General features: G+C 45.3%; 1 protein-coding gene across 2 annotated transcripts in view; it reads left to right on the top strand.

The window, feature by feature from the left end:
• Positions 1-25,425, top strand: part of ERN1 (endoplasmic reticulum to nucleus signaling 1) — a 673,099-nt gene that overhangs the window by 214,036 nt on the left and 433,638 nt on the right. For both annotated transcript variants that reach the window (XM_086930909.1, XM_086930908.1), the window contains exon 2: positions 6,960-7,080. In XM_086930909.1, the coding sequence (XP_086787035.1) occupies positions 6,960-7,080 (121 nt within the window). The remainder of the gene's footprint in view (positions 1-6,959; positions 7,081-25,425) is intronic.

Genomic DNA, 25,425 nt, shown 5'->3' with positions numbered 1-25,425 from the left:
GAAGAGGCCTGGAGGTGTGCGGCCAAACTTAAATGAAATCAGATAGTGGGCTGTGAGTGATGATGGGAGCAGAATAAGGCGGATTTGGGGCATTCTCTGCTCGCGAAGGATCCCTGGGGTTCTGAGGTCCATCCCGGGTCAGTGAAGCAGCGAGGTAGAACAGGGTCGCTGGGCCCCACGGGCCAGAGTGACAGTACAGCAAAGGGTCGGGGCAGCCCAAATTGCAGCTGCGGGTGCCCTGGCACTGGTAAGACATTAAGGAGGCCATCCCGGTGGACAAGCACATGGTCGTCTGGGCTGAATGTAGACCGACTGAAGGCTGCTGGCCCCCTGTGGACCCATAATTAGGACTGGGAATGTGCTGAGGATTTGCTTCAGAGCAGGGCACTAAAATAGTCAAGGGAAGGTAGCCTACTATACTGGAGGTATGCAGTAGCGCGAACGTGGGTGGCTCCAGCGCAGTGAATCGGACCTACCTGACTAAGTCCTGTTATTACATGTGCTGGTTAAGAGGTGGCTTGCTCAAGAGATGATGAAAGCCTGGGCATAGACCTACAGGGATTGGGAGCTGGGATCCACTGTGACAGACACTGAACGTCACAAAATATTTGCGCACTGTGCGGTGCTGACCTCAACCAGTATCTCGGACTTACTCCCCAGAGTAGAAAGTGGTAGAAGTTTCCGAAAGGTGGGCAGCCGGACTGTCAACAGGAGTGCTGGCCCGACCCAGAGGCTAGAACCTGAGCGAACATAAGAGGGATTTTTCCCCCTCGTGGAGCTGGAAAGGGACCATGGCCAAGCAAAATAACTGGGTAGAGGGAGGGCTCCCTGAAAGAGTAGACAGGAGAAGACACAAGAATGGTGAAGGAAAAGGGTGGCAAATCGGTGCAGGCCTATACAATTTCTAACTACACACACCAGCTCCCCCTGGACCAGGAGGCACGTACCACGGCTCTGACATCCAGAGAGGGTGAGATGGTGCACAGTGTCGATGGAGCTCCCTTTATTGCAGACTTGCTGGAAGCTATCCGTTCTACAAGGGATGAGATGATCCACAAAATAGACTTGGTTGCAATAGATGTGACCTTTTTCCGGTGCAATCTGAGGAAAGTGTTGGAGAGGGTAACCACCACTGAACAAATGGTGAGCACTATGCAGACAGAACTCCATTCCCAACGAGAGACGGTCATAGATCCCCAGAAGCAAGTAGTCTGCCTTAATGATCGTGCCGAGGATTTAGAGGAGAAGTCCCGCAGGAACAATCTCTGGTTTCTGGGGTCTCCGGAGAAAGCAGAAGGACCCTCGGCAGAGCTCTTTCTGGAGGACTAGCTGGTCTCTACTCTGACCCCAGAAAGCTCTCAAAGTTATTAACTATTTGAGAGAGCACCTAGAGCACTGGTCCCTTCTCCGAAGCCGTGAGCTCCACCCTGAGCCATCATCGGTTGGTTCCTTAATTTTGGGAAGCGGGAAACTATTCTGCAGCTAACCCGGACCAAGGGACCGATGACATATGAGGGAGACACCAGATCTCCATCTTACCAGGTTAAACGCAACGGGTACAGGGCCAGAGGCGCTCACTCTTGGCAGTAAAGAGGCGAATGCGGGACCTGAATATCAAATATAGCCTCCTCTTCCTTGTAAAATTGAGAGTTGAGAGCAAGGAAAAGGGGCTGTTTTTCTTCTCCGCAGCGGAGGCATGCGATTGGCTGGATGCCAGTGGCTCTCCGGGTGCCTTATTTTGCCCCCTCAACGCAGACGCCTCAGGGGGCGGGGTTGAGCAGGCTGCCCCGGAGAGACGCAGGCAACACTCTTCGGTGGGTAGGGACCGGAACCCGACCCCTGCCTGCATTACGGGTGGGCCAGATGGAACACTTCATGCCGCGTACGTGGTCCCAGACTCACAAACTTGTCGCCTGGCAGGTTCACGATCAGTAACCCCAGTGTGGACACAGATAATTAGACCAGGCAAACGGCTGAGCAACAGGGCATAACTTCCTAGACTGAACAATTGTAAAACTAAAGTGTCGGGCAAGTACTAAATATTGATTGAATGACAGCGAGTTCCAGAGGCTAAGGTCAGCAGATGGCCCTATATATGTACTGGAGGTAGTTAACAGGTGCAGGTACCCGGATGGGGAGCTGGAGGCTAGACCTTGCACCCTGCCAATGGGCCAGCCACTTCTGTTGGGAGGATGAGAGGGGGTTTATCCACAGAGGGTGGGATTTGTTTTTTTTAGAAGTTTGTGTTATGGGGTTTCACTTGAGGGAAATGGGGCGACATCTACATGCCTTCACCTTACTATGTTTCAAGGGGGAGGGAAATGTGATATTGCCCAAGGGGAGGGGGGGGAGTGGGAGTTATTAGGGAACAGTTTTATGGAACAATTCCACACGTGTAAGTTAACTCACTATGTTGTGGGGTGTGCAGGGTTGTGGTTACCTACATGGTCTATGGTGGCTGAGATATATGAGGGCACGAATATGGTTAAATTTACTCAATGGCGACTACTGATCTTAAGTTAATCACGTGTAATGTCTGTGGAATTGCGGCCATTTGAGAAGCGCAGGCGAGTGTTTGCATACCTGAAGAGGTATAAGGTAGCAGTAGCCTGTCTGCAGGAGACACACATCTGGGGGGGACACTATTCCGTGCCTGTGGAAGTGCTGAAGGGGGCGATTGTTCACCACATCTTACTCCAGGTTTTCCAGAAGGGCCCTTATCTGGGTGGCGCCGGAAGTCCCTTTTCAGCATTTACATCATTTGGTAGATCTGGAGCGGCGGTACATTATCCTACATGGGAGATTAGACGGTATGGAGATGTGCATGATGTGTATGCCCGAATGAGTACAGCGCGTCCTTCTTCCCCGCTCTCATGGCGTCGCCCTACCTGGGGGCACCGAAGATACTGGCCGGGGACATTAACTGTGTACTAGATGGCTTTCTCGACCATGAACCCCCTCATCCCCATACTAAACGTAGAATGTCCACCGAAATACAGGATATGCAGGAAGGCGTGCAACTTCAAGATATATGGTGCACGTGCAATCCTGTTGCCAGTCAGTTCTCTTGTTCTACCCCTGCTACGGAGACCTCCAGTAGGTTGGATTATTGGTTAGTCTCCACCAATCTGGGGTGGAATTTGGATGGGACAACTTATCTACCTAGGTATATATCGGATCACTACCCGGTCTTGATGGACTGTAGGAGAGAGACACCAGATTTGAAATCCCCCTATGGCGTTAATACTGATGCTCTGTTAGACCCCCCAATTTGTAGCAGTAATCTCGGAGGAGCTAAAGCGATACTTTGATCAGAACTGGGAGTCTGCCTCCTGTCGTGCATCCGAGTGGGAAGCTATGAAAGTGGTCATGAGGGGAATTTGCATAAAAACAACCTATGGGGTACGGAGGCAGCTGGAGCAAGATGTGGCTGTACACGAGGCAGACCTGGGCAGACTGGAGGCCAAGATTGCCATGGCCCCACAGACGTTGGGGGAGTGGGAAACGACCAGAGAGGTGCTGTTGACAGATCTTTGTAGACTGGAAAAACATGTGCATACGGTCTACAGTCAACAACTGTATAGAGAAGGGGATAGAATGGGAGCATTGTTGGCACGATTAGTGCAGCAGGAACCCCAATAATGCAGATCAGGGATGCTGTAAGAACATTAGTGTTCACACAACGAGCGATTGTTGAAACTCTGGTGACTCACCTACAAGCGGTGTACACGGTTCGACCTGCCCCAGGTTTGGAGGCGGTGCAGGCGTATCTGAATATGGTTGAACTTCCACAGCTTGGGTTTGAGGAGACTGAAGTACTAGACGCCCCCGATCACCAAGGAGGAATTGAGTCAGGCTATATTTCGGCTCGGACCTACCAAGTGTCCGGAGTCTGATGGACTCCCGGTGGAGTTTTAGAGACAATTTGCCCCAATACTGGTGGATAGACTGCTGGAAGTCTACAACAAAGCGCTGGAGCTGGAAATTCCGCTGCCCACCATGAGGTAGTCGTTGGTAGCCATGATCCTTTAAAGTGATAAAGACCCTAATCTACCCGGTTCCCACAGGCCAGTCTAGCTACTAAATATTGATGGTAAACTACTCGGTGGGATTCTGGCGGAACGTCTCCTCTCTGGGATACCCCGATTGGTGCATGTAGATCAGGTGGGGTTTATTCTGCGACAGAGTACCGCATTAAATCGGAGATGATTGGTGCATGTATGGCACGCCCCAGACCTGTCCGAAATGGACTGTGCAATCGCATTGTTGGATATCGAACAAGCGTTCGTTTCGGTTGAATGGCCATATATTAGGCAGGTCCTTCAGCGATTCGGGGTGGGTGCAGTTGATTTATGTGGCCCCTAGAGCCAGAGTTTGAGTGGGGAAGACGGTGTCCAGAGGGTTCACACGGAGTCGCGGTACCAGACAGGGATGCCCGGTATCCCCTCTCTTATTCGCGATGGTAATGGATCCCCAAGCGGCGCGTTTGAGGAATGTGATGGCCCTCTGGGGTATTACGCTTGGGGAGACTAATCATATAGTTTTGCTATATGCGGACGGTGTATTTGACACATCCAGAGCACTCTATCCCCGTGCTTCTCCAGCAACTACAGGACTTTAAGGGTATTTCTGGTATTCACATCAATCCCGGGAAGTCCAGGGTGGTCCCAATCAGCAGACTGGCCATCCTCCCTGAGGTGGAGCAACCAAACATTGAACTACCGTGGGTGAGGGAGGGAGCACAGTGTTTGGGCATCCGCCTGGCCATCACATCATGGCCTCAGACTATCTTGAGCAGAACATGGGTTGGATCATAACGCGGCTGCGGAGCTCGATTCGCTTCTGGACGGAACTACCATTGTCGCTTATGGGGCGTATCGCAATAATCAAGATGATTGTCCTGCCCCGCTGCTTGTATGCAATGCAACACTTACTCTATATCACCCACAGCATTATTTCCAGACATTGGAGACCCAGTTGGTGGATCTCCTATGGGGAAAGAAAGGCAGAGGGGTGCGCTTAGCAATGCTTCAGAGGATGTTGGAGGGAGGCAGGCTGGAGGTGCCTCGACTGGAGTTTATTATATGGCCTCGCAGTTGCAGCACACAGTCCACTGGCTGGATGGCGAAGACAACTGGGACAAGCGGTTGCTAGTGGGAACTTATGCTGCCAGTACACTGCCAGAACTATTGATGCTGGGTGGTGGGGTCGCGAAGGATTGCCCGTACAATGTTCGCCATGTAGCCATAGTGTGGAAAAAATGTAGTAAGGAGAGTGGTGCGAAGGGCTCAGTTTGCTCCAGATATGCCCCTCTGGGCATTGCACCAGTTTGCCATGTCGGAGGCGGGAGGGAGGCTCCCAGAAGCTTGGGGACCTTTACATCGATGGGAAATTCGTGACACCAGTGGAGTCACAGGAAACCTTTAATTTAGGGACGGGTCAATTTCTACAGTATGGGAAAATATCCAGTGTCATCCGGGAGCTCTCGCCGGGGTTCCCTGCGGTGCATCCCACAACTAAGATCCTGGAAGTAATGTTATACATGACGCGGGGTAGGCGCCTCGTTTCGCATCTCTACAGAGCATTGAGGGAGGATCTTCCAGGAGAGACTGAGCATCCAATCGAAATGGGACTCCTACATGATGAAGCCCCTGACAGAGCGCGATTGGCAGAAGGTGCACATGGGAGTGCAGAGGTAGTGCAAATCCGCGGTTTAAGCTCTTCCAATACAATTTATTACACCAGGTGTACCTCACACCGCATACGTTGCACGTAATCTATCCGGCCCTAAGCGATGAGTGTCCCTGATGCCATGGGAGGGGCCAGACTTTGCATATGGTCTCGTCCTGCCCACTTCTGCTTTCCTATTGGGAGAATATACTTACACGCCTACGAGAGGCTTCGGGTTGGACCATACCTAGGGAAATTTGGGCAAGTACTAATAGGTGTGCTTCCCACACCAAAGAATACAAAATTAAGCAGGCGTTTTGTCAACTTGGGGCTTATGCTGGCTAGGAGATGGATAGTCATAGCATGGATATCTCCCAGGATTCCCCGTGTTACGGATTGGCGTAGGGATGTGTGTGAGTGGGCGATAGCGGAGTCAGTACACAGGAAGTTTGTGCGAAGAATGAGAAAGTACAAGGTGATTTACAGGCATGGCGCTGATATTTTGGCGAACTATGATGATACATCTAAATCTCAAGGACTCTCTGGGGGAGGTGAGTCCCCATCAAGGGGGTAATAGTGGAACATCGTCCAGACCATGTTTATGATTATAGCTGGTGGAAATACTGTGGCAATGTGCAGTAACCAGAGCACCTGACACTGAAAGTTGTGAGGGGGAGGGAAGGAGGGTACCGGGTGGTGTTTGATACAGGAAGCAAAAGACAAACTTGTTTACATAAATTTGTTAAGACTGACTGCGTAAGGCAGTAACTATTGGTATGTGGTAATCCGAGATGAGGAATGCCTACGCATTCAGATGTAATGTCATGTGTTATAAATGCCAATAAAACTTTATTAATAAAAAAATAAGTAGTGCAGTGACCTTCAAGAAGCATGTTTTAATAACCACAAATCCGATATTTAGCCACTCAAAATCTAAAAATCGTGTCAGTTTTCCATTAATCCTCCACGTTGTACAAGTACTCTTTAGGCATGCCACTGCTGTTATGGCCACGTATTTCATGTCGGAAGCGACACTTCATGAATGCTAGACATTCTTAAGGTACTTGTCTAAACCATGCATTGTAAGGGGCCAAATTAGTTGTTTAAGATGTTTTTTATTTTTTACTTTGGAGGGTTTGTTCTAAAAACGAATTTCAGCCCCTCATACTGGAAAATTCCCCTCCTTGTGTAAATCTCTGGTAGGCCTAAACTCTTTTTAAAGTCCTACAATTTACTAAGTTGAACTCAAAGATATGAGTATATTAAAGTTTATAATATTCTACTTTCAGAACTATGGAAGCTGCAGCAGTGTTACCTTACCAGAGACTCTGCTTTTTGTTTCAACCCTTGATGGAAGCCTGCATGCGGTCAGCAAGAGGACGGGTTCTATCAAGTGGACATTGAATGAAGGTACAGTAGAGCATGTCTTCTTAAATGCCAGTATTACATTGTATTTTCTTGCTAAATGCACATCATTGTAATTGCCTTGCTACTTTAATTAGGAATATGCTTGTATACTTAATGTAAAGCTGCAATCACAAATGTGAGTAGAGAGATGGTGATTATAATGGCAATACGTGGCATTAGTTTTGTGTTAAAATAAATGTACAATGCTGTAAAAGATACCAACATTGGCAGAGCCAATAGGTCTCACCTTTGGAGCCTATCACATTTAGCAATGCTCATTGTCAATGCTGAGCAGCATAAGTAAAAGGAAAAGAGGGTGCGTTGATGTGCCCACTATTGGTTGTCGTGTCATTCTAGAAGCATGTGCATGGGTGTGCCGACAAAATTACCCAGGCGCTATTTAAAAAAATAAACAATTTATTGACCAATCTGAGATTAGGAAATAGAAAACAAATCTCAAACATTTTTGTCGCGGGCCTGCAGCAATTTGCTACATGTCCCGTCAAAATGATGTATAGTTAAAAAAAAAACTGCTTAGTTGGGGGCGCAACGGAGAAGCACATTTGGGGTAATCAATGGGTAGTGGGCAAGAGACATGAGGGACAGAGCAACACAGGTGAAGTGGTGGGGGAGGACACAGGAGAGCGAATAAAAGCCACGAGGAAAAGAGCAATTGGAGCATCAGGGACTGGAGCGGAATTTCGGGAGGGTGCAGAAGGAGAGAGATACAAAAGAGGGAGCTGTAAAACACATGCACTCTAATGGAGGGCTTACCCCAAAAAATAGTAGTTATCTAAAAGTTAGCTGTGGCTGGACACAAGTCACCCAGTCAAGATTAATTTCATTGTAAAATGTATTTATATAGTGCTTACTACCCCTGAAGAGGCATTGAAAGGCTTTTGTGGTGAGTAGCACACTACACCGCAACTTGAGTTTACTTCCTTCCTTTCTTCCTGTGATAGCCAGTAGATTGTTATAGTTAGAACCAACTTTTCCCATAGACAATGCTTTTTTTATATTGCCAATAACTTTGGCGCCATTTGACATATCTTAACGAACTTTTTCAAACAGTGTCTTATTTTGCCTAGTTCTGCATGGAAGTGGAGTGATCGGTCAAGCGGGGGCCGAGAAATGGGGGTGGAGACCCAAAACTCATTTTCTCCATGCAATGTCAATAGGAATTTTGCATTTTTTTTAATAAGAGTACAGGCTCAACCGTTGAACGGATTTACACCAAAGTTTGCAGAAAACTAGATCTTAGTCCAGAAAGATCTCTTTGTAATTTGGTGTAACTCTGTAAAGCAGTTTTGGAGTAATTACAGAACAAAATATAGATATCTGGGCAGAGCCTCCACACGAGTCTCATGGTGAGATCTAATTGGTTGCTTTTGTTTTACTGAAAACTTTGGTGGCGAATCTTCACAATTTTTTTAAAACTAGTATGTCAATCACTTCAGCTGTTGCCTGGAAAGTTTAGGGTGATTTGTCAAGCGGGGGCTAAGAAAGGGGGGGGGTCCTCAAAGTTTTTTCCCCATGTAATGTTTGTGAGGGTTTTGTAGGTTTTGAACAGGACTACAGCCCAAACTGCGGACCGGATTTACACCCAATATGGCTGCTGGGCTGGTTGTATTAACGTTTGGTAATTGGATATTATTATTTTATGATAATAGGCCATAGAAACTGTGAGTTATCGTCTCTTAACATAAGTATAACTATAACTGATGCATTTCTGTGGTTTTGTGTGGATAAACCATCAACCTAACTAGGACGTCCCTGTAAAAAGTTTTTTTTTTCCAGTGAGAAATCCATCTCTTTCCTCTCTCTCCTCTCTCCCTCTCCCTTTCGTTACTTTTCTCCCTCCATCCTGCCCTCATTCCATTCCGAAAATGGCACCATGCCCTTAATTTCCTCCCCACTTCAATGCGCAAACAAGGCCGTTGCTAAAGGCTGAGCACCTGTCCTTGTTCATGTGCAGGGAAAGACAAACTTGGAAGCATCAGACGCTTTATGTATGCTAAACATGCCTTCAGGGAATAACAGCACTCCTTAGTAGAGGGAGCAATTCATTGTCTTAAAATATATCATGGAAATGTTAAGTGTCAGCAGCCCTTTTGTCACATAGTCTATTTATTACTTTGATCCACTATGTGTTTAAGTCACAAAAAGTATCTGTAAATGAGAATTAGATTTTAACTATCTTGAGGACTTGTGATCATTAAAACGGCGAGCAAGACCATTTGTACACTTTGTGCAGGGGACATAACTTTTTTAATGTTTCTCTTTGCTTGGTGGATAGCCAACGCAGTGCTCTATGGCGCCTTTAATATGGTCATGTCTGTAAGCCACAATTGGCACGAACCCCACATTTTTGTGTTCTCTAAAGTGGACACAGTCTGGCAGTCCTAGGTGGACAATGCTACAGTAATCCAGTCTGGATAAGAAGCACCCTTCTACTGCCTGCAAGTGATATTGAATGGGACAGTCCTAAATTTGTAAACGAATGAGTGCCCGTGCTCCAGTCTCTGCTCCGGTGCTGCTATCAAAAATCAGTGTGCCGAATGATAAGGCTGCATAGTACTGAATTTATCTCAGGCCTCTTTAATGGACTACCAGCCTATGCTGCCCCTTTATTTCACTCTTGCCGGTCCCTACTTTCTCCCTTTGTGCCTTTTTTTTTTTTTAGTCTTTCTCATCCTTCTTCATTCACGTTTCTGTTTTTAGCTCTGTTGTTCACAGCCAATATCTGATGGGGAAAAAGAAGTGCAGTTCCCCAAAAATGAGTGTCAGTGGGCCCCACCAGCCCAAATTAAGTACTAAAATGTCCAGGTAAGACAGTGTCTTACTCAAAATTATCTAATAAAAAGCAAGCAGTTGCAACTTATGCTCATAAATGAGCATTCTCCCATATGCCTAGCAAATTCAAGTTGGCGGTGGAGGATGGAGCGTTACCTACAGATCTAGGCCAGTAACTGCTGCAATCACTCAATATTACTTCCAACCAGTTGGATGTAACTTTTATTTACATTTAGCTGAAGTAAGTCCTTCCAGCCCTAAATCCTTAAGATGCATGAATAGAATATTATCGTCCACGTTGTCAAAAGCTGCTGTCGGACCTAGCTATAGGAGGAGTGCGACCGAGTCACTGTTCCCCAATACGTTTTAATGTTTGCCAACAGCCCGCTCTAGGATTTTTAGCAGAGCAGTGACGAGCGTAATTGGTCTATAATTTTCTAGCATGTTAGGATTTATTTATGTTTAACAATGGCTTCGCAATGCTGCTTTTTCACTCTTTCAGGACAGTGCAATGTCCTGTGACAGACAAATAATCTTAAATAGAGATGCTAACAATGGCCTGGAACATACCTGCAGAAAGAATCCAGGGCAGACATCACCTCCTGAGCCTGATTTTAGGTGCTCAAGTTTTGCTACCATCGCTTCCTGACTAACGAGAGCAAATCAAGAAGAGTTCACCGCTTGACCCCTAATGGGTACCGGGTGATATTGTCATGGAAACCAGTGCATTTCAGATGCTCTAGTGTATTGTTTTTTTGATCTTATTAATGATTGGAAATATCATGCGTGGCCCGTTTAGAAGGGGAACACCAATGGGCAGAAAAAATCTCATTGTAGAAAAGGTTCTCTGATAGAATTTTTGTAATAAACAAGACGACTTAGTAGGAATAGTTCCATTTTACGTTTTCATGTATTTCCTTTTGCGTTCAAATAATCTTTGATTCCTTTTGATGACGCGTATGTAACCCAAAGGTGCTTTAAGTGAATGATTTCCATGACTACCAACCAAGGAAGAGGTCATAGTGGCCTTCACATCAAGAGGCATGCTGGGTCATTTTCTGAACCCAACATATGCAAACCCGACTTGAACCCACCCCAAAAGGGGTATTCCTGTCCAAGCACCTAGGCCGCGTCCCCCGCCATAGAGGAAGCAAGAACCCCTGTCGTGTTTCATCCATGTGAGACCATTCATTGAGGTGCACCTTCGGTGCTTTGGAACTGAGAGACACCTGATTACTCACTGAGAGGAGTATAAAGTGTGGAAAGGAATGCTTTAATTCATCTTCGCCAATGGTAGTTATGCTAGGCCCCACACACCGTCATTTTTGCTCAGTGTGTTACAGGCAAGGACCAAACACATACAGTCATTCTTGGGCTCAGCAGAAAAAGCAGATCTCAGCCTGATCAACTTTACCATAAGTAGAGCTAAGTGTACTCCAGTATCTCAGAGCAATGTCCTGTTGCCATCATAAACGACTTTTATCGCCTGCTGTACAACAGCCAACCGAGTCTCTGAAACATACTTAAACCTTATTTGCACAGTTGTGCACAAGAAGATACACAAACCGAGGATGCGGTTAGTGTGAAATTTTACCATCACGCACTTCACAGGCATTATTAGTAGTGTGTGTGCGTGTGGAGTGTTTCCAGGTATAGGGGTATCAAACTTGTGGGTGAAGTATTCCGACCATGTGTTTGGAATTCCGGGGTGAACTTGGATCCTAGGTTGAACATGGAGTCCATAGTGCTGATGTGCTTTGTTCTTATGTGCTCTGCCAAGAATGCCACCCTTGGTTAAACTTTGATACTCTACTAAAATTCCAAACACTGCCATCATTTACTCGAACAGCATTTCTGAATACCTCATTCACTTCCACAGGATCAGACCATTTGGATAACCCCTTATGCACATAAGTGCCCTTTTCAACCTCACTAAATCTCCAACCTGAACGGAAACATCACTTACACTTGTATTCTTCAACAAATCATTCTTCATTTTTATTTTGTATGCTTCAACTTTCCTACGAATTTCTTTAAAAACAATCTCAGCAAAATCAGCCCGTGTCTTGTCCTTTTTTTTTTTTTAACCACCACGGTACTAGTTCCGTGCTCTGCTTGCGCCCCTTAAGTAGCTCAAAAGGAGACAATTGTGTTACAGCATTAGGAGCTGTTCTGTAAGAGAGTAACATTGACTGAAGAGCCTTATCCCCACACAATCCACCTTTAACAGCTAGCTGAAGTGCTTCTTTAACAACCCTATTAAATCTCTCAATTTGGCCATCGGCCTCTGGATGAAACACTGCAATTCTTATGTGAGTTATACCACATCTTAAGTAATTCTCCATTTGTTTACTAATAAACTGCGGACCATTGTCTGTGACAATCTCTTAAGGAATCCCCTCTCTACAAAAGATTTCATCCAAAAATTGTATTATGATATCAGATGTTACTTCCTTGACCATCTTGATCTCTGGCCATTTCGAAAAGTAATCTATAAGTACAATGCCAAATGAATACTGCTGCGGCAATATACTAAACGGACCAATAATATCAATTCCAAGTTTGTTCCACTGTGAAACGGGTAAGCTCACCGGTTGTGGAGTAGCTGACAAGGCTTTGGCCGACTTATCACTATTGTTACACAATTTGCAAAGGCGCACTTGATGCTCCACATATGAATCAATTCCAGGCCACTAAAAACTATCTTTTAAACGTCTCCTAGGGACTGAAATGCCAAAATGTCCCTCATGGGCAAAATCCACAAACAATTTCCTAAGGCCAAAAGGTGGGACAAATTTGTCACCCCTTAAAATAATTCCATTCTCTATGGCTAACTCATCTTTAACCTAATGATAACTCCTCAAATTCTTTCGGAGTTCTTTCTCATCTGGCCATCCATGCAATATAAATTTCTTTATCATTTTGAGTTCCAGATTTTTATACATTTCATCATTCCATGTCTGCTCGTGCACCACAGATTTCTCTCCAAAAATCAAGTTCACATCACATACTACATGTGCATTTTCACACTCATCAGTGTCAATTTTGTCTGTCCTTACACTGTAGAGGGAGTCTTGACATACAATCAGCATGGACATTGGATTTCCCAGGGACATATTCTAATGTATATTGAAAGTCTGGTAATCTGGAGGACAGTGTACGTCCGCCACCAGGTGATAAGATGTGTACAAGAGGTTTATGATCCGATTGGATAGTGAATTTTGTACCCCATAAAAACTGTCTAAAATGCTCGACACCCCAAACACAAGCCAGAAGCTCTCCCTCAATCACAGAATAATGACCTACAGATTCTCTTAACGTTCTTAAGGCATAAGCCACAATCCATTCTTTACCCGATTCGTCTTGAATAAGTACCGCACCTAGCCCACAATTGCTCGCATCCACCATCACAATACAGCGTTTACTAATAACAAAAGGCTTAAGGCATGAAGCTTTGATTGTCATATCCTTGACAGTGGTAAAAGTTGTAGTCCTAGTGTCAGTCCAAACATATTTAGCATTCTTTTTCAAAAGCCCCCTTAACGGTTCAATCACAGTAGCATAGTTTGGAATAAATTTTGCATAGAATTCCACTAAGCCTAAAAAAGCCACCAATTGCTCTTTGTTTACAGGAATTGGAGCTTTGCTGATATTTTCCATATGTGATGCTTTAGGTTTGATACCATCTGCACTAATGCAATGTCCCAGGTATTCTACGTCCTTCCTTTTTGGGTCTCCGCTAGAAGCGCGCGAAACGCGTTCTCGCTAGAGAACCATAGTCGGCTCAGCCGACAAGACCGGACAACGAGTGGAGACGAGAGCTGGCCACGCACGCAGCATTGTCTATGGCAGAGGCGGATTCAGATGCACGCCTTGGGTCGCGCGCGCGTGAGCTTGTAACGTAGACAGCTCACGCGCGCGACCCAATTCCAAGGCACGCATCTGAATCTTCCTCTGGGGCTCGATTTTGTCGCGACACGCGTGGTGCTAGCGTTTCACTGCTTTCCCCTGCCCCACGCTGTCCCTGGGGAGGTTATCATGTGCAGGCATTGCCCCTTTCCACCGCGTGTGGAGGCCCGCATGGCGACCCCCCCACCTCTTTCATATGGAGCATGGCAGCGAGCGCCTCGAGCGAGCTGGGGCAACCCAGCGCTGGGACACTAGCTGCGGTATGGCCGTGCGTGCTACAATCGTGAATCAATTTTCAGCAGCTTGTGTGGGCGCTGAGAGGGCCGCCGTTGTTTGCCCCCAGGTCCCTGCCCAGGCTGGGAAGGAAGGCGGTTTTCGTAGTGTTTAATGCTTCATAGTTTGTTTAGCTCCGGACTCCTTCCCATCGGCCCGGGAGGCTTGCGTCCTCAACACAGAAGGCCAGACAGAGTTAGTTCTTTACACTTACAAACCCCTCTTACGACCTCTCTCGTGTGTAGCATAGGTGGAAGGGGTTGCGCGTTGTCAATAAAAATCCACAGACCACGGTATCGAAGTGGTTGGATCAAACAGCACTCGCACTGGGCTATTGCTGGGCTGACCGTTATTATTCACACAGCTCTGATGATGCACCTCAGGCAGGGGCTCACAGCTGTTATTATTCACACAGCTCTGATTATGCACCTCAGGCACGGGCTGATGCAGTTATTAATGACACAGCTCTGATGATGCACCTCGGACAGGGGTTGCCTGCTGCTATTATTCACACAGCTCTGATGATGCGCCTCAGGCACGGGCTCACATCTGTTATTATTCACACAGCTCTAATGATGCACCTCAGGCAGGGGCTCACAGCTGTTATTATTCACACAGCTCTGATGATGCACCTCCGGCACGGGGCTGACGCAGTTATTATTCACACAGCTCTGATGATGCACCTCAGGCACGGGCTCACAGCTGTTATTATTCACACAGCTCTGATGATGCACCTCCGGCAGGGGCTCACAGCTGTTATTATTCACACAGCTCTGATGCGCTCTCTATTACTCTTTACTAATAACTCTCTCTTACTCACTATCAACTTCTTACTCTACTACTTACTCTGTGTGTGGGTACTAATGCAATAGGTCTCGCATATGCAAACGATGAAGCTATTGGCAATGTAAATGACAATGCCATTTATTTATTATTTAAAAACAAAATCATGAGCAATGCCAATAGCTCTACCTTTAATGCTGCCGAGACCATTGCATTGTAAATGCTTGTTGAATTTGCATTTATCTGCACAAAAGTGTTAGACCTTTGTTTGATAATGCATTTAGCACTTCCATTAGATTGTTGTCATGTTCCATTTCATTTTTGCCAAAAACCAAAATGTCATCTTGGAATGCTATTGCTCCAGTAAGACCGGTCAAGGGTTCTCTTCATTAGCCTTTGAAATACAGCTGCGGCACTAGCCAAACCAAAAGGCATCCTACAGAACCTGTATAATCCCTCTGGAGTTATGAATGCAGTCAAGTCCCTTGATTCCTCATGGAGGACGACTTGGTGATAAGCACTTGCATGGTCCAAACACGAAAATACTTGTGCATCAGCTATAGTTGAGACCATCTCATGTAAATTTGGAAGAGGTTGAGAATCTACACAAATAGCGTTATTCAAACTGCGCAAGTCTATGCATAAACGAAGATCTCCCCCAGATTTAACTCCAATCACCACAGGAGAAACCCAAGGAGATGACTCTATAGATTCAATTATCTTTTTGTCACACATGTCATTGAGCATATCTTTCAGCTTGTTTCGATAGGAAAAGGTAACATTCCTGACTCTATGCCTGACAGGTAAAGCATTAGCATGTACTTTTATGCGATGCTCGAAACTCTTATACTGACCAAGTTTGTCACTAAACAACATAGGATATTTCCTTTTAATTTCACAAGCAAATGAAACATCAGCAGTTTTAGTAGAGACAGAGTTTGTAGAGTTTGCTGCAATAGAGAACACAGGAGGATCAGCATTAGGATCTAGTTTTATGCCAAGTTTCTCTTGATGAGGCCAACCTAATAACGCTTCTCCTACTTTAGTAACATATATTTTCCCTCGTGTGCTACGTTCATGAAAGATCATTTCTGCTATAAATGCCCATCCAGTTGTAACTTGTGTCCGGTGTATCCACTTGGTGAAATATCAGGTTGTGTAAGTTCAATATCTGGCCAATTAGCCTTGACCAAAGTATGCGGTAAAATGGTGTACCACGAACAAGAATCCACTAAAACCTTAGTAGAAATCCCATTAATTTCAATGTAGCAAGAAGGAAATTTCTTAGTATTGAAGTCCTTGTTTACACAAAGTATGGTATTAACATCATAGTCATGGTCATTTAGTTCTTCACGTTCTTGAATTACATTAACTCTCCTAGCAGCTGATCTACACACTGGGGAAATGTCCTTTCTTGTTGCATCTAGCACAAACTTTATCTAAAGCAGGGCATGATTTTGAGTTGCCCAAATGATAATTACTACCACATCTAAAACAATACATAGTGTTCAGTCTTGGATCATGCTTTTGCCATATATATCTGTTTTTAGGTCTGTAATAATTTTCATTTCTTTGGTTAGTGAACTTTTTCTGTTTATCAAAATCTTTTTGCTTAACATTCTCTTTATTAACAACATGCACATCAGACTTTTCGAAGACCTGATCTCCTCTACAAACTTTTCTGAATGTTCAATAGATTTCGCTATCTCTATAGCTGCATTGAGAGACATATCTGATGTAGTCCAAAGTCTGTTGTATCTTTTTATTATTTGTACGCATGAGAATCTGATCTCTTGGTCATAGTTAATGTGTTCAAAGTCACAAGTGGCTGCTAGAGCTCTCAAGGCAGATACATAGTCATCAATGGATTTGTCACTTTTTTGTTTCCTGGAATAAAATTTAAATCGTTCCATAACCATATTTATTTTCTTTCCATATCTAATAGAAAGTTGTTTTGAAGCAATTTGATACACATTTAAGTTTGAACTATCACTTAGAGGCGGTAAGTTTTTGTATTCGTTAAGAGCTATGCCTCCAAGACAGTGTTTAAGTAGTGCTAATTGCTTGTCTGGTTCACATTCTTCTCCCTCAAGCACTTCCACATATGCTAGAAACATTGCCTCCCAAATATTCCATTCAATCTGGGGTTCTCCTGGTAAAGTGAGGAATGAAGGTGGAGGTTGAGTGCCTGCCATGTTTGTACTAGATAATAAGATGTACTTTTATAAATTGTAGAATGTGTGCGTATCACAGATGATTTAAAATAATTAGAAAATAAAGTTGTGACATGCAAGATAAATGTGTGCGTATCACAGAAGCATACTCACAACTGACTCTGAATTAGTTAATTCCGCGCTGCCAAAATTAGATCGCGTAGGAACCAAGCAAACCCAGCCGATGCCAGTATTGTTCGTTGCTTTGTGAAAGCAAATGGCTCCAACAGCCAATCACGATAAAGCGCTATTTGAAAGGTAATCCAGGAGTGGTTGTTGATTACCCAATGATGTTAAGTGCTGCGCAGGAAGAGGTTTGCCGAAATAGTAAGCAGCCAATTATATATAGAGTGACATATTCTTTGTTAAACGAAGTATCCCCAAATAATTCCAAAATAATATCCTTCCTCCGTGAGGGTGCTTTCCTGATCGATGTTAACAACATCTTCTCTTGAGTAAATGCGTCGAATAAATCAGGAACAGCAGGTAACAGTAGAAACTTTTATTGCATCCAGTTATTAGCTCCGGTACCAACGAATCCCGACAACAGTTCCTCCCCTTCTATGTATATCTTCCACACACATTCAAACCCATACATACCTCGCGGCAGCCAGCTGTGTCATAGCTCACACATGCAACCACATTCAAACACACACATCACACACACAGCAGCCAGCATGTCGCTAGACCACACACGTGACCACATTCAAACGAAAACATACCACCGAATGTTATTCCAAGTTGACATGCGCGCGTGTGCGCCCATGCCAACTTCGAATAATAACATACCACAGGTATTCTTCCAACTTTTGTTTTTATTTTGTTAGTAATATGTCAATACAGTTAAAACATGGTGTGCTGACAAAGTCAGCTCTTTTCTGTATTCTTCCATTCCTAAGAATCTTTATCAAACCACGAGTGGTTACTTTTCATTTGCATCAACCTTGTTTAGCATTTTCGAATAGTTGCTGTGTTGTACTTGGACAATGTGCTTTTGAATGCGGTGCTAGACCTGGGGCCAGATATACAACTGCTTTTTTACATGCGCTAACAGGTTTGCAACCAGTTTGAGCATGCAAAAAACAAATGGCCCATTTACTGACCCTATATAGCAAGCAGCAAATTATTTGCGACTCGCAAAATAGTGTTTAGCAACTCTCTCACTATTAGGAAGGGGCGTTCCCTTCCTAATATCGACCCCAACAGCTATGTAAGAATGTTTAGCGACCGCAATTGAGGTCTCAAAACACTTGCAGTTTGCCACCCTTCTCAGAAGGGTGGTAAAGCGCTCGCTAACTGGGAGGGGTCCCCAGGGGACCCCTTCCTCTTTGTAAATGCATTAGAAAATATTTTGTTAGGGGCAGGCAGTGGTCCCAGGGACCACTAGCTGCCGTTAAAAAATGAAACAAAAAAGTTACATTTTTCTTTTCTTAAAAGCGTTCCGTATTCCTTTGAGGAAAACAGGGTGCTTAAAAAACAGCTTTATTTAAAAGCAGTCCCAGACATGGAGGTCTGCTGAGCCCAGCAGGCCAAGATACCTGGGAGGGCCAGCCATTGCCAATGGGGTCGCAAATTGCGAGTGCCTCGTTAATATTCATGAGGCATGCAATTTGCTAATCCGTTGGGAAACGCAAACAGTGTCTTAGACATTGTGATTTGCGACCCCAAAAATTGCGATTTGCAATTTGTCACAATTTGCGAGTTGCAAATCACAATGGTTGTACAGCTGGCCCTTAGTTCTTGCAAAGCGCACTGGATTCTAACTAACGATTGGGTAAAACTGAGAACAAGCCCTTTATTAGGTTTAAACATGCCTTGTCTAGTGAATTTTGTTAGCAAATCTGACTTCAGTAGATGTTGCCATTTTTTGTTCTAGTCCGTACAAGTGTGGCACTCAATTCTTCTTTTATGTTACTGACTTTTAATTGTTTATATTTTGTTATTTGACTGGCATTACATCCATTGAGCGCTTATCAATAACTGCAAAATTAGTCTTGTTTCAAGCCAGCACAAAAATTAACACTGCATGGTGAGTTCCTGTTGTAAATCCCGATTTTGTCCAGAACCAAGGGAGCACCAGCCAAGTTTGCGTCCCTTGTGACTTACCAAGATCATGCTGAGAGTTTGCTAGGGTTTAGCTAGGTAGAATAAGGGAATAAGTTGAGGAATGCGTTTGGAATAAGTTGAGAGCTCCGAGAGCAAAGTTTAGGGACTGGGTTGGTCGAGTTGCTTTAATTGTTTGGACCTGCCATACTTCTGCTCGCAGTGTTCGTCTGCAAATGTTTTAAATGTATTATTAAGTTAGACTTCCAGCTGTGGATTCCTTACCTTATGATTATTCCCTGGCGTCAGACTTGATCTGGAAACATTTCGATAGTATCTCTACATGCTGGCACCATTTGGTTCTGCACTGATGCTGCTCTGCTCTATATATACGCCACTTCCACTTGCTTGTAGCTCCACCAGACCCGTATCTGTAGCTTCTTGTCTCAGAGCCCCGTACCTCGACCTCTTTTCTCCACATTAATTGTTACGTTTGCAAGGGATTTCACCCCGTAAGAGGACCGGTTTCAAACTCTGGATGGACTGTTACAAGCAGATATCTGTGACCGATACCCACCAGGTATTCCTCTGGTGTCGAAGCATGACTCTAAGACCTACAGAAACTGTGCGATGATTACCCTTAAGGCCATAAAGCAACGCAAGTTGAAACTTTGTCCCACGCACAAGTCACAGCATTGGGAGTGCTCCAAGTCCCGCCCAAAGTTAAAAGCTTGATCCCATTCCCAGAGTTGACTGAACCTTTTGCAAGTACTGTTTTCTGCGCACTCCAAATCCTCCACAAAAAAACACAAGAAGTCAAAGTGTAGTTCCACTCCTTTGTGCCTTTCCCTCCCTCTTGACAAAGTGCGTGGGCGGCCCAACCATCTAGCTCCCTAGCTCAAAGTCAGCCGACTTTAGAACAGTTTCCACAGCTGGTTAGGGCACAACCAGAGATTCCAGGGCCTTCAGCCATGCTATGAAAGATCCAAGAGTTCTACTCTGCTATGCTCCATCTCTTTGGATCTTTACCGACACTCTCTGACGTGCCTTTCGTGGCCACACACGCTGAGAGGCCTTCCACCTGGACTACTGCCAGTGGGTTTGTCCTCTGCACATGCTGGACCCTCAGACGTTTCTGCCCTCCGCTCCTGTGCCCTCCGCTCCAGTCCCCCACCCAGGCACTCAAGCATGGCCTGACATGTCACCTTACCCCCTGCTCACCCCTCCCCCATTCGCCCACACCACCCTCCACACACCCATCCTGGTATTCTCCTTTTCCTTGTCCTCTCTGACGCTGGCCTGAATTCGACCAACACCTGTGTCCGAATCCATCCGAGGCGCCAGTGCCTGCAGTTGAACTTCCACAAGGCAGGCAACATTTATTGCATTCCCTCTTCGGCAATGACTCTGACAATGACTACGACCAGGGTAATGTGTTCTCTCAGCCCTATACCGAGGACAAATGTTGTGAAGACTTGCAGAAGGCTACTGGGCTAGATCCCTCCCCAGAGACTGCTCTATTCTCTCCTTCCAGTCCAGCCATGGAAGAATCTGCCTCTTACACTATCGTTATGTGTAGGGCAGCTGAAGCCTTTGATCTCTAGCTCCCCACTATAGAGGTCAAAACAAACCTGCTAACAGAGGTCCTACAACCGGGCCACACTATTTTGAGCCCATCCTCCAATTCAAAAAGGCACAGACAGATAACCTCTTGGGGGCTTTGGCCAAGGCTTGTACTTGCCCCGTAGTTAACAGGCAATTCACCAGATGCCATTTCTCTGCTCCAGGCAACCCGTCATTTCTGTTGCCTCAATTTAATCCGGAGAGCCTCGTGGTGCAAGGCCCGAACAGCTGGACCAACCCCAGCAATTTTCCTACCACTCGCCCCTGACAGGGAATCCAAGTGAGTGTACATTCGGCTAAGTTTGATCAGTGGCTCCTGTTTGTTGGTATGTTAAACACATGCCCTATGGGACTCATTGGCACATGTCCTCACTGGTGTACCGGAACACATTTGCTCTGGCCTTTCACATTCAATTCAGGATGGTGAGGTTCACAGTTCGTTGTGACTCCTCCACTGGTAGGCACCAGCTGGCTTCTTGGATGGTTTCAGTCCTCCTGGATGGATATGCAATTCGATGTGACTCACCTGTTCGGAGACAAGGCGGCTAAGCTCTTGAACATTTTAAGGAGTAGAGCTACCACCCACTCTCTGGGACTCTTTGCCCAGCCCCACCAGCTGCAATTGTACCACTGTTCCTTTCATTGTGAAGGCTGAGGTGTCATTTACCATCCGCCTGTACTGCTCCAGCTGGAAACCCAGCAGTTTTGCAGGAGAGGTGAAGTGCCCACCACCCCCACGCCTAGCTCCACATGCTGCTCAGTCTTCTGTCCCAGCACCACGTTTCCACCCGCCCTATAATTCCCCCCCCACCAGCAGTCCCACCTGATAAACCTTTTAAGTGTCTTTGCATGGCCACAGCCACCAGCTGGGAGTTGGAGTCCACCGATTCCATCTGGTTTGGCAAGAGCTCACGTCGAAAAGTTGGGTCCTGCAGATTATCTACCCTTCTTCTCGTCCCCTCTGCACTTTCCAACGTCCACCCAGCAACTTGCGGAGGACCATCTCTATATTTTACAGCAGCAAGTGCAAGCCCTTTTGGCCAAAGGGTCTATCGAGAGGGTGCCAGTGGCAGCTGTTGGACGTGGTTGTTAATCCTGCTATTTTCTGGTTCCAAAAAGGACACAAATCTTCAGTCTATTCCAAATCTGCACCCTCGCAATGCCTTCCTCCGGACTGAGAAATTAAAAATGCTCACCCACACACAGGTCTTGCCTGCCTCAGACCCTTGAGACTGGATGGTGGCGTTAGACCTGCAGCATGCCTATTTCCACAAACCTGCCCTGCCGGCCCAACAGTGCTACTAGCAGTTTGTAGTGGGTGAGGAGTATTTTCAGTTCTCTCTGCTCCCGTTTGGGCTCACCAGAGCCCCTTGGGTGGTCACGAAAGTGATGGCAGTGGTGGCAGCACACCTTCGGGCGTCAGGGGTTCCAGTCTTCCTACATTGACGACTGGCTGTTTACGGCCGGTTCACCCCAGTCAGTTGTTAACCACCTCGACACTGCAGCAAATCTCCCATCATCCTTGGAATTCACTGTCAATATTCTGAACTCTCACCTTCTTAGATGCTCCCCTTCATTGGAGCCGTTCTGGATACAGCTCGGTTTCGTACATTTCCCTGGGAATGAGGGCCCAAAGACATTCAGGCTATGATCCCGATCTTTGAGTCTCTGTCCTGTATTTCAGTGAGGTTGACTAACGCTGCTGGAACTGATAGCCTTCTGCATACTGCTGGTCGAGCGTGTCAGGCGGCATATGCAGGCTCTGTAGTGGGATCTGAAGTGCCAGTAGGCCCAACATCAAGGGGACCGGTCTGACCATGTTCAGATTTTGGAAGAGACTACGAAAGATCTGCAGTGGTAGTTACTGGACTGCGATTGGTTCCTGGGCAGACACCTTCCTTTTCCCTACCCAGAGCTGACATTAGTGACCAGTGTGTCACTTCTGGGTTGTGAAGGCCACCTGTGAGAGATGTAGATCAGTAGCTTCTGGTCTCGTTTAGAGTCCTGCCTCTATCAACCTTCTGGACAATTGCTTGGTGCTGAAAGCCTTCCAGACATCCATCAAGGGGACTCTGGTACAGGTGCTTACGGACAGTGCTTCCGGGCACCACCATTTCGATGTGGTACTGTAACAAACAGGGCGGGGTGGGATCACAGAGCCTGTGCCAAGAGGCATTGCACCTCAGAAATGGCTTGACCTCCAGGGAATCTTCCTGATGGTGACCACCTAGCAGGTTCATTGAACGCCAGTGGGTACTAACTCAGCTGTTGGCCCCTGGCGGATCACGAGTAACCATTACACCCGGAGGTAGTGCAATGCCTCTTCTGCTGTCACAGCAGAAAGGTCAGGTACTCCACCCCAGTCTTCACAATCTCCACCTTCAAAAATGGAGGTGGAGCAGCGCTAGCTCATTGCCTTTGAACTTGCCTCTGCCAGTAGCGGATGTCATCTTGGCAGCCAGGTGTCCCCCGACAGACTGTAAATGCTTGTCACAGGGACAATTTTGTACTTTGGTGCGGCGCACGCCAAATTAACCCCCCTCCACGCCCAATTGTCTGATGTCCTGTCTGTTCTCTCCCATGCCCAGTAAAGTCTTGCCTTGGACACTCTTAAAGCTATCTTTTGGCCTTCTTGCGACTGACTGATCAACCTTCCTTATTTAAATCACCTGTTGTGATGATGTTTTTGAGATGGCTAAAACGTATGCTTGCCTCTTTTCCTTTTGTTATTCCCAATGGGACTTCAACTCGTTCTTACTTATGTAATATGTAAATAGCTAAATATATCCTGAGCTCAAAAACAAGAGACAATAGAGTTCTTCAAATGAGTCTTGAGAAATAAGTAGTTTGTCTTCCTTTATTCAGATGTAAATCTTCTTAAACAAACAAGCCGCCAACACGTGTTTCGTCTTGGTAAAATAGACCATAGACTTCTTCAGGGCTAATAATAAGGTAAATTAATATTAATAAACTTATAACATCAAGAAGTGAACTGCGTCGAAGTAATTGTAGTCTGGAGACTCCGGAGATAATCAAATTTATAGTGGCAGTGTACATCCAAAGTAACAAGCGAGCCCCAGAGGTACCTACAGATACGAAGAAATCCGTCCAAAACATGCACAGGAAAGCGGCTACACGCCGCTTTCCTGTGCATGCTTTGAAACTACAAGTACTTCGACGCAGTTCACTTCTTGATGTTGTAATTTTAATAATATTAATTTACCTTATTATTAGCCCTGAAGAAGTCTATGGTCTATTTTACCAAGAGGAAACACGTGTTGGCGGCTGGTTTGTTTAAGAAGATTTACATCTGAATAAAGGAAGACATGAAGACTACTTATTTCTCAAGACTCATTTGAAGAACTCTATTGTCTCTTGTTTTTGAGCTCAGGATATATTTTGCTATGTGTAACTTATGTGGGTTTGGTTCTACATTTCCCATTATTGATTGTTGGTGGATGGCCATCATCTTATCCTTGGAGCTTAACAGATTGGGATTTTGATTTTATCGCAGCCCAGCGCAACTTCACTCAGCCATCCTTCTTTTCTTGTCTTATTTAATATATACTCCATTCGAGCCACTCTACAGCTATCTCCTCGTCTCTTCATCGTGAAACCCATCTTCCTACTGGCGATACCCTCAGCGAAGCAGTTGAGTAAGCTTTAAGCTCTGTATGTTCATCCACCATACCCTACCTTCTACCCCTATAAGCTAGTTCTGCGAACTAGGGCTTTGTTTCTACTAAAAGTTGTAATACCGTTCCACGTCACTGAAACCATCACCCTGCTGGTATTCTATGCTCCACCTCACTCTTCAAAGGAGAGACTCTTGGACCCCAAAAGAGCACTCAGCTTATACATCGATCTCACTAAAGACCACTGTGTGGAAGATCAGCTCTATGGGGTTTGCAAGGTCGAAAAAAAAAGGCAGGGCTGTGCAGAACCTTACCATCTCATGCTGGATTGTGTTCTACATTAAGATCTGCTACGCATTGTCAATGATATGTACAACAGGTGGTCAAACTGACCAATATTTTTCTCTAAGAGAACAAAACCTAGAAAAACACCCACAAATATTAAATTTAAACAATACCAAGGTTATCTTAGTTTTCAAGAAGTTTATAGTATGAATATATCCATGATTCGCAATATAAATGGTTGCTCCAATGTTTAAAAGTGGATACAGTGCTCCGGGTAGGTAAGGGATGGGAATGTGAAAGTTATGGTGAAAATAATTACAATATTTAAAATGATGAAATAGACTTGTCTAACTATGTATCAGTTGACTAACTAAACAACCCAAGTAGCGAGACGTTATGAATACGTATCTAGTTCTCCACTTCTGGGCATAAATAATAGGTGCAGGTCAAGTCAACGTTTCGACCCCAGAAGTTGACGGAAGGCAAAGGATTATACTTTAAGTTGTTCTTACAGACAACTTTGCTGCCTGATTGCAAAAGAGCTCTTGTGAAAACCAAAAAATTGCAATTGGCTTAGAGCCTGCCATTACTTACCATTAGTTGTTTTTCTTGTCACTCATTTGCACGCTTCTTATTCAGTGTCTCTCCTTTGTCTTCTTGTATTTGCCCCTGATCTGGAACATTATCATAGTATATTTATAATTTTTTTGGATGACTTGTATCCATCTACTGCTCACATTCAATTCAGCAAAGTACTTTCTTTTTTTGTTCTCAGCACTCCATGAGAGTGT

The sequence above is a fragment of the Lissotriton vulgaris genome, chromosome 7, assembly GCF_964263255.1.
Source record: "Lissotriton vulgaris chromosome 7, aLisVul1.2, whole genome shotgun sequence".
Taxonomy (NCBI): domain Eukaryota; kingdom Metazoa; phylum Chordata; class Amphibia; order Caudata; family Salamandridae; genus Lissotriton; species Lissotriton vulgaris.
The sequence above is the reverse complement of the archived record's forward strand: the minus strand, read 5'-3'. Positions and strand labels throughout refer to the sequence as shown.